At 44.7% G+C, this 19,787-nt stretch overlaps 1 protein-coding gene across 3 annotated transcripts in view; it reads right to left on the bottom strand.

Moving 5' to 3' along the window:
• Positions 1–2,577: 2,577 nt before the first annotated feature.
• nhsb (Nance-Horan syndrome b (congenital cataracts and dental anomalies)) overlaps positions 2,578–19,787 on the bottom strand; it is a 62,015-nt gene continuing 44,805 nt past the window's right edge. The window contains exons 2-10 of one of the 3 annotated variants that reach the window (XM_031559078.2): positions 13,996–14,148; positions 12,955–13,094; positions 12,257–12,301; positions 11,681–11,725; positions 9,726–9,921; positions 9,119–9,250; positions 5,581–8,628; positions 5,300–5,423; positions 2,578–4,517 (exon numbers count right to left, since the gene is read on the bottom strand). In XM_031559078.2, coding sequence (XP_031414938.1) covers positions 3,911–4,517; positions 5,300–5,423; positions 5,581–8,628; positions 9,119–9,250; positions 9,726–9,921; positions 11,681–11,725; positions 12,257–12,301; positions 12,955–13,094; positions 13,996–14,148 — 4,490 coding nt within the window. In that variant the 3' untranslated portion in view covers positions 2,578–3,910. Of the gene's footprint in view, positions 4,518–5,299; positions 5,424–5,580; positions 8,629–9,118; positions 9,251–9,725; positions 9,922–11,163; positions 11,227–11,680; positions 11,726–12,256; positions 12,302–12,954; positions 13,095–13,995; positions 14,149–19,787 lie in introns of all 3 variants that reach the window. The other 2 variants (XM_031559080.2, XM_031559079.2) reach the window with 2 other exon arrangements.

Genomic DNA, 19,787 nt, shown 5'->3' with positions numbered 1-19,787 from the left:
ATTATTTTTTTGACGTTTTTGTAACAAAAGCAACATTTTCCCAACAGTTTAAAAAGAATATATGTACAGGTTTTTTTTTTTTTTTTTTACAAAAATACAAAAATGGATGCAAATCTGTTTAAGTGGAGCTTTCAACCTGAATGAGATGTGTCTTAGCCAGTCCGCTACACTGTGGCCCTCATGGTTTCTTTTGTTGCCTTTTATTATTTCATATGTCTGTCTCACATCTGTACATACCCTTTGGCAAACATAAGAACTGTGCTTTTCCATTCACACACCATGAAGATGCAATGCATCATGAAATGTTTTTTTTTTTAAAAACAACACAGGAACAGTCTAAGGTGATTCTTCACATGATCACTAACTTCAAGATACAGCAAGGAAAAAAGACCAAAAATATATGAATGCGTTTCTCAGTAGAAATGTCAAAATGTCCACTGCTTAAGTGCCAACATGTTTCAGACAATGGAATGACATTTGATTATGAAGCAGAATTCCAACTCCAAGGTACCTTGAAAAACAGCGATGGTAAAAAAACACTCCTAAACTGAGGTGCCTCTTGTTCGGCACACAAAGATAAAAGACACGATGACAAAATTGTCTGAGATCTCATGTTATGTTAAGACATTGCACTGAGACACGTAATAAAAATCAAGTGTCCAGTAAGTTGTTCCCTTTTTTAAAATGTTCTAAAACATTTGTAAAAAAGCATGAACAGTTGCAACATGAGTGCTGTTCCTCTTGGAGCACAGTTAGTTCTAGTGGTTTGGGAGAAAAATCAAACAAATCCTCAAACAGATATGGCTACAGTGCTACAATATCAGGTCTATCCAGAGATCACTAGTGTTGCAGGTGAGTTTATGAGTGCCTTATATAGTCAGCACAGCAAGGTGAGCACTATCGTTTGCAACTCATGTAGGGTGAAACATACAGGAGTGATTTCTCAATGGCAACAATGAAATACAATATGGCCAATAATATAGAATAAATTCAGAGCACCAAAAACATCTAACTAGAATTCAATAGCATACACAGTAGCTTATTTTTTAAAGATTGTAAATTACAGCTACTTTCAAAAAGGTTCTTAGTAGTTTTTTTTTTTTTACTGTAACACAGCTGTGTTGATATATCCTCTCATATCAAATATCTTCAACCAGCATTAATTTAAATAAAGATTTATTGTCATTCTTTCTATCTTTATTAACAAAATAATTCTCTGGATTAAAATATCCCATAATTAAAAATATTTTCTATTTACCGTATTGTCAGCATTTAACAGCTTCAATAGATTTGAATAGTCCTATATGTATGAGCCCAAGATCAAACACTACAGTGTGTTCTTTACACAAAATTGAGAAATCAATGATCCATATTCTCTTTTTGTTTGTTTTTTCTCAAAGTAACAAAAATAAATAAAGACATCTAAACCATTGACTACTGTAATTACATAAGAGAGAAGACAGGTGAAAAGCATAACAGGGGACCTTGTTCCTTCCCCTGACCGTTTCCTTACGAACGAGAACATATTTTAGCCGCAATCCATTCGTTCTAGCACAGCTGTACGTTATAAAACTATCATCCGAGCTCAGCCAAGACATAGAGTGCATGGCACTTTAGCAACAGTCCTCTGACTGGTAAGGGTATACTCGTGAGTCATGGGTGAAACAACCACTGCTATTGAGCTGGGAACAAATATGGGGTGTGGAGGGGGAGGGGGAGGGGGAGGGGGGGCACGGGGTTATGCAACAGCGTGTATGTATGAGAGGAAGGGATGCAGAACAAATGCACATCAGAGATCACACACCGAGGCCAACCCTATCCTGTGCTTCACACATTTCTCCTAAGTGTTGTATCACCATTTGTTTTCCGACTGTCACCTAGAGCTACTACAAGTAGTATACGTACACGCACACGTACACTTGTATACGTACCATGTGCACCTTTTCTTCGACATGCTACGATTCACTACTGAGGATTCAACAGTGCCTCGTTAGATTGTCTGGTTGATCACCCACTGATAAAGCTCTGACTACGTTTACAATGGTACAACAAAAATCAAACATTTTTTTTCTACATTTATAGAACATACTCATTAAACAACTTCAAGTCATCTGGAAATATGATATTTTTTGTGTACTGGCAATGTTTGCCACTGGATAAGCTCCCTGTAATAATTCTCTAGTGCTATTGCAAGTTATGACAAATTGAAAAACACATGTAAAACAAAGATACAGTTTCAAAGTTTCTGTCCAGCAAAGGATGTGATAAATGCAAAATCGATTAAATTGTCAGCTCCCCCCGCCTCACTAGCACAGTGTAAGTTCAGCAGATCACACTATTTGTTTTTAGGTTATCGTATCAGTCATGACATGTTCACTCTCCTCCACTCCTCTCCACTCAGCCTCAAATTTACAGTAATTTCAATGCAACGGTATTCATAGAATACACCAAGGAATTTGCTCTACAGTTTTCCCCCAAAGATAGTCTTTTAAACAACATTTACTTTTAACATTGGCCTCTGCATTGGTAAGGTATGTATGCAGCGATTTCATATACCTGAAAACTTTGGACACACAATTATGTTATTTGTTTTATTCAAACAATAATTATTTTAAGGTAGTATGACCTATACGTTGGTGGGGGGTGGAAACCCAACTCAGGCTACAACTAAAAAGACTTTATCTACAGAATGCAGCCCTGTGACAAATCAGTAAGATACATTACCTTGCCTCACTGACAAGGATGATCTGCACCTTGACCTCAAGTCATTTCAAGTGTACGTTTCAATGGTATTTATAGTTAACTCATATTCATGAAATACATGATCTAGTGTGATCTTTTTAAGGTATACTGTATTATCCTCACCAAGTGCAAAGGAATTTTGGGTTTTAAATACCAGTCCTTTCAATCTCTTACCAAAAAAGCTCATGATAGAATGTGTACAGGAATCGTTAGGAGTCTATGCATCCCTCAGAGGATGTTAATAGTGTTATACTAGCAGTTCTTGGGCCTTTTTCCACTACCCTCTTATCACGATTAGAAACGCCAGGCTTCAGGTATCAAAACCCCCTTGCTCAAATCCAACATAAAAACACAGGTCTGTAGAGGAAGCTGGACATTCCACAATCGTGGATTCTGCTCTCAAAATGAAAGTTGCAGCATCGTTCTCAACCAGGCCCCAAATTGCATGTGTAGTTGTTCTGTAGTATTTTGCTTTACACAGATGTTCTGTGTAGAACAAAATATCACCTGTGGGAACTGTTAAAGGCAAAGGTAAGATTGTCCCAAGTACGCCTGCCTTTGACAGATATGTGTGTCTATGACAACAGAAAAATACTTCCCTTCTGTGGCACCACAGTGCATGTATACATTATATATAAGATGCACTAATTCTTCAGTTTTTTTTAAAACATAGTGGAAGTTAGTTGCCTTCATCTATTGTGTTGATGGAAATAGTTAAAATGATATCTAATTTGTAAATGTATCAGTTGATATAAAGAGGCTGATATACCAGTGAAACCTCCTGAAAGACCTATGTTGTTCCTCCAACGCAAGGAAAAGATGTGTTACATCCAAACAATTAAAAACTGCTCTGGAAGTTTTTACCTAATCCATAAAGAAATGTAAAGTTGTCTAGCACTCCGAATCCTTCTCTGGCCATGTTTTGATCATTTTCAGTTGATGTTTTAGATAATAAAAATGTTTCAGTTGAACACAGGATATTCCCACCTCTAAGTGTCCTCCAGGGCAAAGAGATATATGGGATAAGTAAAAAAACGGAGTCTGTGGTATGTATGACACAGTCTGTTTTCTGAGTCCTCTCATCATATTCTTCTTTTCGGTTTTCTTTGTTGAATTATATATTTTTTCTGTTGAGAGAATGTTTGTTTTATTTAAAAAAAAAATGGGTCTAAGAGGAGCGGTCGTCATGAGGACTTCCATCAGAGTTCTCAGTCTCCCCCTCCGAGATGGCCTGCATGGGTGCCGTGTAGAGCCGGCTGCGGGTGCTGTAGCGGCTGCTGTTGGCAGCGGGCGGGATGCGGGAGCGGCCCTGTCTGGAGGAGGCCGTCATCGCGAGGGCCTTGGGTGAGAAGCCCTCAGTGTCGGCTGTGGGGTATTGAGGACTGGGTAGCTGCTCTGGACCCGCGGGAGACTCCTGTTGGGGTGACGGGGGCTCCTCGGGCGGCTTGACCCCCTCCAGCAGAAGCTCGCCGGGGGACTTGGGTGCGATGGGGCTCTTGAGAATCTCCGTGGCTGACATGCGGTAGCTGGAGTCTGTGCGGCTGCCCTTCTTCAGCAGGAGCAGCTTGAACTCCTCGTTGGAGGTGCTGGACTTTTTGGCGCTACGGTAGATGGGGCCTGGAACTCGCTGGAGGCCGACGGGGAGTGGGGGGGCAGTGGGCGTGCTGGGGGACGTCACAGGAACGCTGATGGGGACGCTGACTGCTGGGGGACACACTCGACTCTTCACGCACAACTCCCCCGAGTCCTTGCGGCCCAGAACTTTCCTCTTGGACCTTAAACAATTATGAAGCCACCAGATTTAATCACATATTGATGTGTACATTAATATTTATCAACCAAAAATCAGTACATAAATACTTCAATATTACTTTAAACTGTCTGAAAGTCAGTACTGAAAGTACTGAAAAAAGCACAGAGTATGTCTATCATTTCATTCTCATCAATTAAACCAGATTCTAAGATTCTATATATGCACATCTGTGCACAGGTTTGCTCAGTGCTGGCCTACCACCCTCCATAGTGTTGATACCTACTGTATATTTAGCTAGCTAACACTACAGCATCAAAAGAGCTTAGCCAAGCTAACATTCCCATTGATCATGTTTAAAAAAAACAAAGCACAACAAAACACAATGTACAATGTAGCTAACACTAAAACTGTGAATTACTTCATCTGACAACACTACATGTACTACTACACTTACATTTGCCAGGTTCTAATGCTATCTAGTTATCTCGTTAACAACATGGTCTTACATCATCAGCAGTCATGAATGTGATCTGGAACGAGCTGCTGGGCCAACTAGGAGGCTCTGGGAAGTTTTCATTATATTTGTTTTATAGGTATAATTGTGGTTATGAAATTATGAGCTCTTGCCTTCTTAATTCAAATTTAGCATCTCCAATATTATAGTATTATATAATATTTTATGCTGGTATATATTATAATATTTTGCTGATTAGTTCATGACTGAGAGACTGTTTTAGATTTAGAGGGGTTGTAAGATTTGACTGGATGTGCCTAGAAGTTGATCCCATTTTCCAGTATACTAACCTGTGGATCATCGCAAACAGGTCCTCAGTTGTGCGCAGTCTGTTTGGTGATGGGAAAACACCGTCATCATCAGGTTTTGTGTCATCAGTCAATGGAGAGATGGAATTGTCACTGGGTGTAGACTCTGCAGGATGAAGTGGCATGTTAAAGTACGCTTGGATCAACTCGTTATTCATCACTCTCCTTTAAACACTGCATATCCAATGCCACATCGCTTTCAAATTCAGGATGTCATCCATTGCAACAACATAAGCAGTGTTTACACAGTAGGCACTCCTCACCTTTACTGAAGTAATCCTCTGTGTCTGGAGTTGAACCCTCATCTCGATTGTCCTGGTAGGCACTTCTGGCTTGAACACCTAATGATTCGCAGTCGCCCTCTCTGCTCCGTGCATCGCTGATTTCGTAAGTTTGCGATGCGTCGAATGGTCTGGCAGGCACTTTGTCGGGGCTGCTGAACAGTACAAAGTCACAGCTTGCTGTTGTTTCACTCTGAACAGGGGGGGACATGGTGCTGGTCAGGTACAGCGAAGAGGCTCCGGTGTCTGCCACCTCGTACTTGGATATCTGAGTGGGGGGTTCAAACTGGAGACTTCTGCTAGCCGTTGGGTGTCTTGAGCAGCCGAGTCCTCCTCTGTAGTCAGGCTCTTTCTGTGATTCATAGGCTGCTCCTGACTGAGGTATAAGGTCATCATCATCTCCCGTCACATCCACAGGAGTCCTGAAAGCTGTCATGGCCCAGTATGTGCCAGGCATGAGCCTCTGTTGCCTCTGCTTTTGTCGTGGTGGGGGCTCTGTGACTAAGGTGCTCTCTCCTGATGAGACCCTGGTATCACTTAACTCCTGAGATGGTGCATCATGGGACTTGTAGGCGGGAGGCCTAGTGGATTGTGTCTGTCTATTATCAGAGTACTGAGCAGGGAACTTGGGCCTAGCTGTGGTGTCCATGCTGGATTGCTCTTGTTCCCTTGTGCCAATGGAGCGCAACTGGACTGACCTCAGAACAGTGGGTGTGATAGCCAAGTGGGCTGGGCAGGCTGTATTTGGGTTTACATTAGCAGTGGTATTAATGCTGGCTGCAGCACTAGCAGCAGCAGCAGCAGCAGCAGCCCTAGCCTCAGCTGCTGCTGCCGCGGCCGCTGCTGCCCTCTGCTTGCTGTGGTGGAGGGTATGAATCCTGTAGGGTGGGGGCTTGGGGGGAGCGCTGTGAAGAGCACTTAGGTCGAGGTGAGTGGGAGGTGCAGCAGGCAGCTCAGGGTCCCATCTGGAGGAGTAGCTGGCGTCTCTGAAACTGAGGTGCTGCTGCTGAAGGGAAGCCAGAGAGGATTTCCTCTCGGGGACTTTGGGCTTTCTTTTGCCACTTGTTGGGGAGAGAGGGTTGGGGAAGAAGGCGGAGGGAAAGGAAGATGTTGGTGTTTCTGATTGGCTGGAGTAGCCACTGGAAGGAGAGGCCAAGCCTGCTAACTTTTCGGGGGATGAGAGCTTGAAGTCATTTTCTGCAGGGGGATGAGACGGTGACATGGTCTTGGAATTCGGACGCAAGGTCTGGGACTCTGAGGTCTCTGGTGACTTGATGCATTCTATAACAGTTGTACCCGTAGCTGTGCTGGAGTTGGACATGGGCCGATAGTGGTCATTGGACCTCAGGTCATTAAGGAGCCAGAGGTCTGCATAGTCGGACTGCACGGCCCCTTCATCCTTGAAGGAGTGTGTGTCACTGGAACAGAATGGAGATGCGTCGTCCACCTCTCTTGAACTTTCAACTCCCCAAGCACCTAAGGGCTCAGTCTCGAGGCCCAAAATCTCTGACTGACCCATGGAACCAGCCAGATCCAGCTTCATTTCCCTGGAAGACAACGACAGGGGCTGGTCACTAATCAGTGTCTTTGGTTCACTCTGGTCCGGTGCTTCCATACAGCTGGTTTCCTTCAGTGATGAACTCCGTTTTGGTGGGGGTGGCTTCGCCTTTGGCTTTCTTAGGGCGAGACATTGCCTTCCAAGTGACCTGGTGCCTCTGTAGTCTGACTGAGTATAACCACCGTCGCTGGGCCCCATGTTTGTCCCTGGGCCACAGTCAGCTGCATAGTTATAGACATAGCTCCTGCTTTCCTTAAGACCACAATCAAAGTGCATCGAGGTGTAGAGACCTTCTGTATCCGTATAGTGCAAGTTCGTACCCCCTGTTTCCCCAGAAGTTTTCCCACTGAAGCCCTCATAGGTGGCTCTGTAGCCTGGACACGCCAAGCCGCCCTGGTCCTCCCTGGACCGTTTAGGGCTGAAATCCTGTGGACACGGTTGATCCTGCTCTGCCTGGTCTTGCGCATAGTTCCACTCGCCCTCGCTGGCTGTGCTCACCCCCGCATCATCCATCTGGTCAGTGGCAGAGGACGTGAAGGAGCTGGACCGGTGGCCCTGAGTCTGGGCTCGGTCACTCTGATAGGGGTCGATTATAAAGCCGGTGGTGTCGTCGATGATGTGGGGGGCCGTGTTGAGTGAGAGCTCTGAGTCACAGTGGGACGAGCCCGTCAGAGGGGGGGAGGAGGCAGGAGGGAGGGTTTCAGACGTCTGCGAAGGACAGGTGGAGCTGCTGCCGCTCCAGTTGCCGCTGGAGGACTGGTGGTCCTCTTTGTGGTCAATCTGGCCCCCTAGCACCCCCGTCGTGGACATAGAGTGGATCGGGCTGCTGAAAGTGTCTGAGCTGGAGGAGATCTCACAGCTACCCATGTCTGCCTTGCGTGGGAGCCGCGAGCGACCTCGCTCTATCCAGCCGTGGTCAGGACTACCAACCCTTGTCACGCCACGCTTCAGGCTACCCAGCTGCAACTCTGGCACAGCCTGGTCATCCGTGCTCTCTTCTTCATCCTTGAGGATGTGCTGGCCAGGCACAGGAAGGAAATCCTCCCCCTCGTAAGGGGAAAGCTCTTCATCATCATCATCATCATCATCATCATCATCGTCATCCTCATCGTCTTCCTCGTCGTCCTCATCGCTGTCATCCTCTACCTCATCCCGGATACGCCCACCTTCTCGTGGCAGACTTCGGGAACGCAGGCGCCCCCCGGAGGTGGAGGTGTACATGGCGTCGGAGCGGTCGGGCAGGGAGGAGATGTTCCCGGTGGAGTGGGACAACGAGGCCGGAATGCCTTGGCCACGCTGGGCACGGATGCGGCGGCGAGAGGGTGCGGCGATCAGGCAGTCGTCCGTCTGGCAGCCGGAGTCCTTGGTGTTGTGGCGGCTGCAGATCGAGAGCTCATCGTGGCACAGAGACAGCTGTTGGTTGCCGTGGATGATCACCGTTCTTTCTCTGGCAACAGGAGATTCATCAGAATCTGGAAAACAGGAAATTCAAACTTCACTGAACATGATATCAGCATTACTTGTCTGGGTCTTTTTAATTGAGCCTGAAGAATTTAGAGCTCTAATGGGTTCATTATTTTGTATCTACTGTAAATATACTGTATGTGTGTGTGTATGTCTGTGTGTATGTGTGTGTCTGTGTGTGTGTCTTGCCTGGTTCTTCCTGTTTACAGAGACCTTATTGAGTCATACATTTTTAAATGACAGGCACAGGGCCAGTTTCCCAGACAGGGATTAACAGACAGAGTCTTGGATTGAATTGCATTTTGAACGGAGATTCAGCATTTAAAGTCAAATTTAATCCCAGACAACAGCTTAATCTCTGCCCAGGAGAGAGTCCCATAATGTTTTAGTCTATTGCACAACATGACTTTTTTTTCCAAAACCACATGCTACTTCTGCCCCTACTGTCACCCTCCATGAAGCAGAGCCAGACAGGCAGGCTGAGTGAGGCGGCCATACCCATGTCTTGTTGCACTCGTCGGGGAATGCCTGTGATGGTTTTCCTCCGTCTCAGTTTTCTTCGTCGCTGGAGAACTGACTGCGAGTGAACAAGCGAGCAGCGGGCACTGGCTTCACGGTCAAAGCCCATTCCTGTGGAGAACAACATGCCACTACTGAACCCCAAAACAAACTCCTGTTGTTATATCACTAACAGCTCATTTTACTAATTTAACTCAAACTCCTGTTGTTATATCACTAACAGCTCATTTTACTCATTTAACCCAAACTCCTGTTGTTATATCACTAACAGCTCATTTTACTCATTTAACCCAAACTCCTGTTGTTATATCAGTAACAGCTCATTTTACTCATTTAACTCTTCCAGTCCTTGTACCGTGTCTAAAACCTGTTATGAGTGAAACAAATTACTATGTTAATAATATATGGAGATATATGGAGATATATACTGTATATATATCTATATCCATCTATATCTTCATATATATATGAACAGCAATATGAGGAGAAGATGGTACAAATCTACAACCAGTCTACGTATATAGTCCTAAATGAATAATGAAAACTCATTGCACATCAGTAGTTCCAGAGTGCGATGGAGGTTTACCAGAAACATTGATGGGGATGATGCAGGAGTTGACGACGTGTGAATCATTCTTCTTCCTCTCCTCCGGAGTGGGCAGAGGCAGTGCCTTAGACCAGTTGGTCTTCTTGTCCAGGGTGGAGGGGACGTTAAGCACCGGACACTTGGGCCTGCGCCCTAGGGTCGTGACCTCTGGGTCTTTCTCTGTGGCAGGGGCCGCCTGGGGCAGAGAGAGAGAGAGAAAACTGTTTAGTTGAAGAGGAACATCTTCATCATTTGTTTCAGTCTTATTGAGCAGTTCAAAGAAAAGTTGTTTTCCTGTTACTGGTCAAAAGTAACATATTTTTAAAGTGAGTTCGGAGTATGTATAATAAGAAAAGTTTACAATTATATAAATAAGTATTTGGTGGCACTGAGGAATGTGATATGTTAAAAGCTGCTGAAGGAAAATACTGATATCCTCAGGGAAGCCGATTGACAGCATTTTGGCTAGCCTCCATTCTCAATGTGCCAATTGACGTGTTAAGCATTATAGAGTAAGCAGTGACATGCTTTTTTCAAACTAGGACTTTCAATCTCTATAAAAGCTGTTACTCTGCAGCTGCCATTCCCATAAAACACTGTGGGTTTTTCATTTGGATATAAAGTTCAGTTGAGACTAGTTCTGGCTTGAGAGAGAGAGGAGGAAAGCAAGAGAGAGAGAGAGAGAGAGGGAAGAAAGAAAGAAAGAAAAACGAGAGAGGGAGTATGAGAGAATGAAAAGGGGTGTAAAAGCAGTTTGGCAGAATGCCAGGTTTGAATTTTGTCACTGGCTCTCGTCCAGAAGCTATTCCATTAGAGCATAAAGATGCAGAGCAGACTGAAGTGAAGCACAAGAGTGTCATTCATGAAGTCTGAGGCGGCGACAGAGAAGGGCAGAAAGTCACTTTGCTCTCGAGGGTAATAAAACAACTTTAAATGGAAATCTGGGGAAAGCTCTGTGTCTGTCTTTTCTCAGAAATCACAGCAGTGCTCAAGGGTAGCCATTCACTATGGAGACCTCTGCTCCCACGGCAACCGCAAAGTCTTCTGACAATTAGATGAAAGCTTATATATTTAAATGAGACTTTATCACTGTACCACAGCAGAGTGTCAAAGTTATTTTCTTCAAATGGTAAAGATCTTTTCTTACAACTATGTCACCAAAGACTTTCAAACTACCTACATCTGACACATAGGTATCACTATTGAAAAGAATAAATTATCAGGTTTGGGGTGAATCCACCATCACTATCACCTAAGAAAGACTTGAAGGAAAAGAAAGGAAGGAGATAGAAAATTAGTAATGAAATTATTCCAGGAAAAGAAACAACATTCAAAGAGCAGCGGCAGCAGGAAAGGAACACCTAGAATAAAAAAGAGGGAGAAAAGAGAAAAAGATGGAAGGAACAAACGACAGTGAAGGGCCGGAGGAAGAATATACCTTTCTGCTCCAGGGGATGAAGAAACAACACGCTGTGGGGGATGAGGGGCGGGTTCGGGCAAACTACAAACACAAACAGTATACAAAACAAATCAAAATGGAGGGATGTTGTTTTAGGAAATAAAATCACAGAATAACAAAAAAAAACACACAATGATGAATGAGTGGAAGGAGGAAGGAACCAGCATCAACCAGCAGGTTGAGACGGCACTGAGATCCTGTTGACCTAAGGAAGTCAAACAAATAATGAGTTGTTTACAGATGATTGATTGGGATTTGTTGGTTTTCCCATTCACAACACGCTGTGGAAAAGTTATTGTATGGTTAGATGTGGCTGAACAGCTGCCTGATGTTTTGCCTGGAGAAAGTTTCCTGACCATTTGTTGCTTTTGTGGATTCTGTTGGCAGGAGAGTCCTAAACGGAGGATCTTCTACCTTGAGTAAACATGTTTAGAACATAACGCAATAGAAGGGCCTATTTGAGTTACAGTGAGATCATCCTTGATTGTAAGTTTACCTTTCTTGGTATTGGCTGAAACTCTGTTTCTCTTGCAGGTCTCTCCTGCAGCATTATTGGGAAAATATGCACCATCAGATATATACACACATAAACAGACATATACATAAGATATATACACACATATACAGACATATACATCAGATATATACACATATATACAGACATATACATCACATATAAACACACCACTCAAAGACTTTACCAATTATGGGATGGTCTCATGCACTATAATCTCAAAAAACATGCCATAGAGAAATGTATGCAAACACAAATGAATAATGTATCTGAATAGCATTTGCTTTTGTACTGAACGAGTATGCCATGCTGATTGGCATGCAGTCCAATGAATATTAATAAAATAGAAATAAAATTACAAAAAAATGCAATGTATACAAATAAAAAAATACAATCGAAATGAAATCAAATAAAATGCAATGTAAACAAATAACAAAAATACAATAGAAATAAAATGGAAAAATGACTATAACATAAATCATACCATAATTTACAATTGACTGAAATATGAACTGTTACAATGATGCTGTTCTTGCAGGTAAAATGAACAGTAGTTACCTTTCTCTGTATGGTCTGAATCTCAGACTCTTTCACTGTCCTTTCCTACTCAGATGTAAATTACAATACAGAAGAAAGAATATAGGGTATTGATAAACTGGGACCAAAGCTCTTGACATTACAACTTTAACTACCACCAGAAGTCATTCAATCATCAATTACACGTGCTATTAATAAGTATTAACACACATTAACACACATTCACACACACAAACACACACGCCTACCTGTCTTGGTATATACTGATATTCACACACTCTAGTGCAGTAGTACAGCCTACCTGTCTTGATATGTACTGATATTCTACCTCTCTGCCTACCCTCTCCTGATGTTGAATGAACATTCATTTAGCCCACGTGATAGCAGTTTAAATTATGCATCATTTCAGTTTTAGAGTTCATGTCAATCACATATTAGATTTGTTGTGGCCGCACAGGTATTAGCTGTAAGGTTAATTGTTGTGAATAGCGGTAGTGACTCCAGATCAAGGGGCCTTGTCAGTTTTCAATTGACAGCACTAATAGTGATAATGCACTGGAAGTGTTCCAGCAGTAACAACAGGGCAGTTAATAATACAAAATAAGATGCTGCTGTAACAGCTATAACAGAAGCATCTATATGTTCAAAACATGATGTTTGAATCAATGTATTAAATGTATTCAAATAAAAGTATGAAATAAAAGTAGCTGAAGGATTACCGTGCGCGTGTGCTTGCCCCTCTGCTCCTTGTGCCTGAGGGCGCGCGGCGAAGGGTAGGTGGGCATAGGGGGCGCCACTGAGATGGAGATGGTCACCTGATGGCGCTCCCGGCTGGTGGACCTTTGGCGCTGCTGTTGGTCTGTAACAAACACACACACACACACACACACACACACACACACACACACAGTGTGCATGTTAATGTTTTGTGTCTCTCATGAACTCAGATATCAAGTGTAACCTGTATGTAACATGCAATATACAATATGGAGGACATTTTGAATGAGTGCGGATTTTTCAAACAAATTTAATCAGTTAGAATGACATAAAATTGAATACATTTAATATAATAACTTCTATATTATTTTAAATAACAATCCCATTTAATCTGAACTGTGTTTGTGGTAGTTGAAATGGGTGGGTCAGCATTGCTCCATTTGTACACAAGGGGGCAGTGTGAGCAGCATTATCTTCAAAGCCAGGCAGTCATAAGGAAGAGGCAGAGAGGAGGTTTCCTCTGACAATGTTACCAATTTACTGATGCTAGAACAGTTTTAGTGTTTGGTATTTACATACTATACAGTGTGAAATAAAGGCAAAGAATGCTGACTGTAGTTCACTTACAACTACACTTTTAGTAGAACAGCCATACGTAACGTACGTAATACGTTACTGTCTCGCAAATGTGGGCCAAATAGTTATGTAAATAACCTTATTCGATAAGCATCCAAATCTAGAGCCACAATGTACATTTCTGTCCAAATACAATGTGTAGGACAACAATTCACCCATTACATCAACACAGACACTTAAAAGCTACTTCATCTTAACCGCACAACCTAATTAGTGTACAGGATTTGAGGTGTAACCATTGCCTGTGACTGCTTGAAGTGTACCTGGCTGAGTGTACGTGTGTGTGTGTGTGTGTGTGTGTGTGTGCGTGTGCGTGTGCGTGTGCGTGTGCGTGTGCGTGTGCGTGTGCGTGTGCGTGTGCGTGTGCGTGCGCGTGCGTGTGCATGTGTGTGTGTTTAGGTGGGCACCTCTGTGAAGAGCCCGCAGGTTCTGCTTGGCATGGCGGTGGAGGTCCTCCACGCAGGATGGCCGTGAGGACGGGTGGAACACATTGTGCTGTTGGTGCCAGGGGGCCAGGTAGTGCGACGTCAGCTTACTCTCCACATCCAGGTTAGACACAGCTGCAGCGGGGAAAGGGAGGAGAGAGTTGGTGATAATGGACTGGAGGAGAGTCACTGTTTTACCATTGAGTTCACTAAACCAGGCTATTACAATATCAGGTCCACACAAACTTTAAGCAGGTAGCCAATTCCGCACAAAGTCAAGTCACTTCACAAAGAAATGTAGCGTGTCTATTGGTTGTAGACACTGGGTAATATTGAGAAACGAGTTCTGTGGACTATATCCTTTGCTTCATTTCTTTTTCAGTGCTGCATTGCAAGGTTGTCAGAGTTCAAATGTACCTATGTGTCAAAGAGTACGCAAGCCTGAGGTTCCAGATCAAACTCTGATAGTCCAGCCAAGGGTAAGTGTAAGGTGGCAAGGGCGTTATTTGGACGAGTCATATGAGGTCAGATAAACAGACGGAAGCAGGCAGGTGTGACGACTCAGCAGATATCCAGAGAAAGTGAAAGGCGCTCGAGATGACAATCCCTTTTTGTCTTATGTTATGAAAGAGTCTATATGTTAAGTCAAGTGATTCGGATTAAAATGATCAACGGACAGCATGAAAATACGCTGGAAAGTATCGATATCTAAATATCAGAAAAGCAATGAAACAGAGCAATGCTGTTGGTCCTAGATCATCAAATCTCTCCACTATGGCACCAAATCATTATCATATACAAGCATCATGCCTAAATGACCCACATCAACACAGCTGCAGTGTGTTCTCTGGGATAGGCATCAACGACAGACAGAGGGAGTATTGATTCGGCTTCTGGGAGATGGAGGAAGATAGAGAGGAGCCTTATCCCATCTTTTTTCATCTCTTCCTCTCTCCTGGTCTCTCTGTTGCGCGGCATCTGTCCATTAGCATTCCGCTCGGGGTGCTTCCCCTGAAGAACCCACAGTCGTCTGTATCCAAGCAACCCATCATATTTCATTTACAGTGAGTTTCTCCATCTCTATCAGAGGGTAATTACCAGCTATGAGCTATAAGATATGTTTTTTTACCGCCCCCGAACTCTCCATTCTCACCAAGCAATGTGTGGAACCAAAGATGGCTCGGGAGGATGTTTGAGCAATGCATGATGGGAACATGCCGTGCTTTACATTGAGGGAGATAATCTGGCTAGAAAGGCCAACTTCATACAGTTTATTTGTTTTTTTGTACAGCTAGGGTTAGGGTTTGCTGCGTAAATCTTAAATCTTAAATGAAAAGAAACAAAAAAAGGCCACACAACCGCAGATGTCACACCTCTATGCACATAACATAAAACATTTAGGGGGAGACAGTCCGCTGCCTCTTGTCAGCTGGCTCCATCTCTGCAGTATGGTACTGTGTGATGTGGTATTGGCAGCTAATATGAAAGGCCTGAGAGCCAACAGTCTGTTGCCCCTCACACTGTCACTGTTTACACACACTGTCTCTTCCATCTAGCGACGCGACTGAGAGCTCGCACAGAACAAATCTCATCCTCCCCATGCCTGAATGAGCAGGCAATGTGTTCCATTTAGCTGTAGGACTGTGAACTAGCCTGGCCTGCGATGGGAGTCCTTGTGTGGCTTTTCCAGGCCTATAAACATCAGAGATGATGACAGGGGCTGATAGGACTCCCGGCAGCCAAAAACCTCCTGTCTTGAGATGTTGGTGAGCTCATGCAGAGTTTTGAACCTGGTTAAAAACCTGACACCCATCCTCAGACGGTGACCCGGCTACGAGACAATAGCCAGGTCACCCGCCGTGGCTGAGGCCACCGTGTCCTATCTGACACCGCCACCATTTATCAGCATGGGCCCTGACCACAAGCAGAGGTGACTCACCCATGACGGCGTACACAAAGAGACACACACCACCGCGGAGGACTCCCACAGCTCAGGTTACACAGCGCCCCCGGTGCGTGTGAACGCGCGTGTGAGAGAGAGTCCCTGTTCGCAAAAAACTTCAAAGGATCAAACGCTAGCAGTACTGAGCTGGTATACAATGGATAGCAACTACTTTGGGATTTATAATTCATATTCATTCACTGAAAAACAAAACATATTGTATACCATATTGTACCTATGTATTATTCAAGTAAGACAAGCTTTTACGTGAAGAGTCCCTTTCCATTCTCTGCCTAAGTACAATCACTGCAGTAGGTTCCAAAGACAGGACAGGATGCTGCAAACTCAGGTGTGAATGATGGTGATGGTGAATGAGGTGCAAACTCAGGTGTAAATGATGGTTTGTGGTCGAGTGAGCTGAGGGGACAGGAGGAGCATCTGGATCTGCACACTAATTCACACGTGCACAATTCAAATAGACACGGGCCAGTGGAGCAATACAGATGGGTACAGTGCAGTGTGCAGCTCAGTCTGCATGCACACCTATGCATGCCTGCATGAACACACAGGTTCATTCACTCAGTCACTCACTAACACACGTCACTGACACGCGCACACACACACGCACACACACACACACACACAGACACACGCACGCACGCGCGCGCGCACACACACACGCACGCACGCACGCACGCACGCACGCACGCACGCACGCACGCACACACACACACACACACACACACACACAAACAAAGAGAGATACTGCAATAACGAAGGCATCACATCTAAGGTGCATTATTTCAACTGTTACTCAGCAACACTTCCACCCTTGAATTCATCTTTGCGTCATCAAGAAACATCAGAGAGCATCAGAGAGAGAGAGAGAAAAGAGAGAGAGAGAGTCTCGCTACACATGTGACCTCCACTGCACTACCCCCCCCCCCCCCCCCCCCGAAGGCTCTTGCACAGCACAAAAGCATACCTTCTCAGAGTTCCATGAGTCTCGTGTCCAATATATGTGCACTGCACACCGTTCACTTTATTGCATGCCTTGGTTAACAGCTTCTAACCCTAACTAAGCTGCAAGATGCAGAGTGCTGCTCAAGGGGGTGCAGGGGTTCAACATGGTCCTAGCCTCTGCAGAGGGGCCAAGACGCAACTGCTGCTGGTATCAAATGCCAAATGTCGCTTTGGTTGTTTCCGGAAGAATGCCACCTTTGCATGTGGTGAGAGGCTGCACCAAAAGCATCCGCAGTAACCCCCAGGTCAGTTCCCACACACCCAGGTCTCCTCATCTTAAATATAGATGCCCTACCTGCAGTGTCCTCCCGCCGCCTCACACTTCTGCTCCTCTTCCTCTGGTGCAGGCGGCGGGCGGGAAGCTTCCTCTGCGAGTTGCCCATCTCTCCCTGGGCCGGCTACCACCGCCGCAGCACGCTCACCGCCGCACGCTCACCGCCGCCGCACGCTCACCGCGCCAGAGACAGTCTGAGCCAGGAGGGCAGGGTGGGAGGAGAGCTCAGCGTTTGGGTCCTGACGTTTTCACTCAGTCCTTCCCTTTATCTCTCTGTCTTTCCCCCCTCTCTCTCTCTCGCTCTCGCTCTCTCTCTCTCTCTCTCCTCTGTGCCTCCTGCAGGTGCCTTGTCAGCAATGTGAATCAAGCTTGGTATGGCTGCCAACAGCACAGCTGAGGGAGGACCACAGACTCTCCCCTAATGCAATCAAACAGTCCTGCTTAACCAACTTCCCTGCTGCATCACACACACTGAGCCACTGCAGAGCTGCCACTCACAGTCGAGATACACCGGACCGCCCCACCAACAGCTGCTCTGGAGAAAGAAGCTGTTTATTTAGTTTGTTTGTTTATTGTTTCATTTATGTTCATATCTCAACGGGCTCAACGGGCAGAAAATCAATCAAAGGATCAAATTATCCATTTAGTTCAACTTCAGTGTCACAACTGAGAGGCTAAAGTTACTTCATTGTGTAAACAACAGCTGATCTGTTGAAATCTGCTAGTTCTGTTTTTCTTGTTTATATTCAATTCAATTCAATCCAATTGTATTCATATATCGCCAAAACAATAGCATTGTCTCAAGGCACTTATATATTCATGCCTGCTGTTCTTTGATGGGGGGAAATCCAATAATCAACTTAAATCCAAGTGCAAAAACCACAATATAAAGTAGTTAAAAGAACAGCTGATCTGCTGAACACCAGGCATTGGTTTACTGTCCTTGTATGGAGACTCTTCAGAGAAGGCTTACTGTTCCTCACATGCTCAACATGAAGAAAACGGAATAAAAACAATATAAATCCCACTTCTGCGGAATCACGGACGTCGGAATAATCTCAGTCCCTCACTCTGCTTTGTCCTCATTCTCATCCCAGATGCCCTCCATGTTTGATGGTTTAAAGAGCCCTTTTTACGACACCTTTTGGTGCTGGCGGTGGTGGAAACCAAAATGCCTGTAACCACAACACGTGCCCTTCTGCTTTATCACTAATACGGAGGCGCAAATCATTAGAAGTCTGTGAGTATTAGCACTGCTGAATCTAGGTCACGCTCGCTTTCTGAGCGGAGCTGAGCAACTTGGTGTGCAAATCTCGCTCCGATGTGAACCGAAGCTGCCGCTGTGTTCCCGGAACAGAGGAAAAAAAAGCCAGGCTTAACACTGCTTAGAGACATTGTGTGGAACACTGGGTTAGCAGAGCACCACCTCCACTGCCCTGTGGCTGTTGTGTTCTTTGACCAAGTTCAGGCCTGAAAGGAAAATGTTCATGCCCAGAGAAGGACGCCCGGGCTGGCTGGCTGGGCATCGTAGAGGGTGCCAGTCTGGAGGTGCCTCCAGCGGTTTCGCAAAACACTTACCAGCCAAACGCTCCGTACATTCCCTGCTGTGTGGAAGCAGAGGACCACAGGACATCTAAGGCAAGACTCAACGTGACCAGGAGCGTGAACATGTTATTTCATCCACTGAATGCTGAGTTATCTTTCACTGAGGCCACGAAACAATTCTCAGTGGTTGTCTTATCCTCTGAAGACTTCAAAGTGGAATCACAAAGTGGAATCATATCTTGTACAATCATGTACAAGATCTTCGTTCATTGATTCCAATAAAGAAATGTATTTTAATGACTCATGACAGTCAGTCAATACTCCCTGATTAGTATGCATTCAGATAGTGGGATAGAGCACTCTTGTTTTGAATCCTGCAGCCTGTAATGTGGATGTTTGGTACAGATGGAGCTTTGCTTTAGATGCCTTGTTCGTTGGTCTGGCATGCTTCCTCTTTGGCTCAAGTGGGGGCTGGGTGCATACACACACACACACACACACACACACACACACACACACACACACACACACACACACACACACACACACACACACACACACACACACACACACACAGAGGAGTGTTTAATGAGTTGTAATAACACAGATAGACTGACGGGGCAGCTGAAACTGTAGTTATAGCCCACAGTTCTTACCAAATGTCCTCCACACATGCCTGGTGATATTGAACAGTGGTAGGCAATAATAAGCTTTAGTGCATTTTAATGCCTTACTCTTACACCCCAACTGTTCCCCTAGTGGAAAGCGACACCTCCCTGGAAGCCTTTGGGGTTTTATTTCTTCTTCTGTAAATGGAATGCACTGGTCTGTTTTCTTCCTTTCACAAGATCACAAAATTGAAGGGTAAAATGCAATGAAACTCCAAAGGCGTGTCACCATGAGTAAAGCATTTGGATCCTCCACTATTTGGATCCTCCACTATTAGCCTCGAATGTACCCAGGCTTTAGGTGACAAGACAAGCCCAGAAA

The sequence above is a fragment of the Clupea harengus genome, chromosome 21, assembly GCF_900700415.2.
Source record: "Clupea harengus chromosome 21, Ch_v2.0.2, whole genome shotgun sequence".
NCBI lineage: Eukaryota > Metazoa > Chordata > Actinopteri > Clupeiformes > Clupeidae > Clupea > Clupea harengus.
Note: the sequence above shows the minus strand (reverse complement) of the source record. Positions and strands in the feature narration are given on the sequence as shown.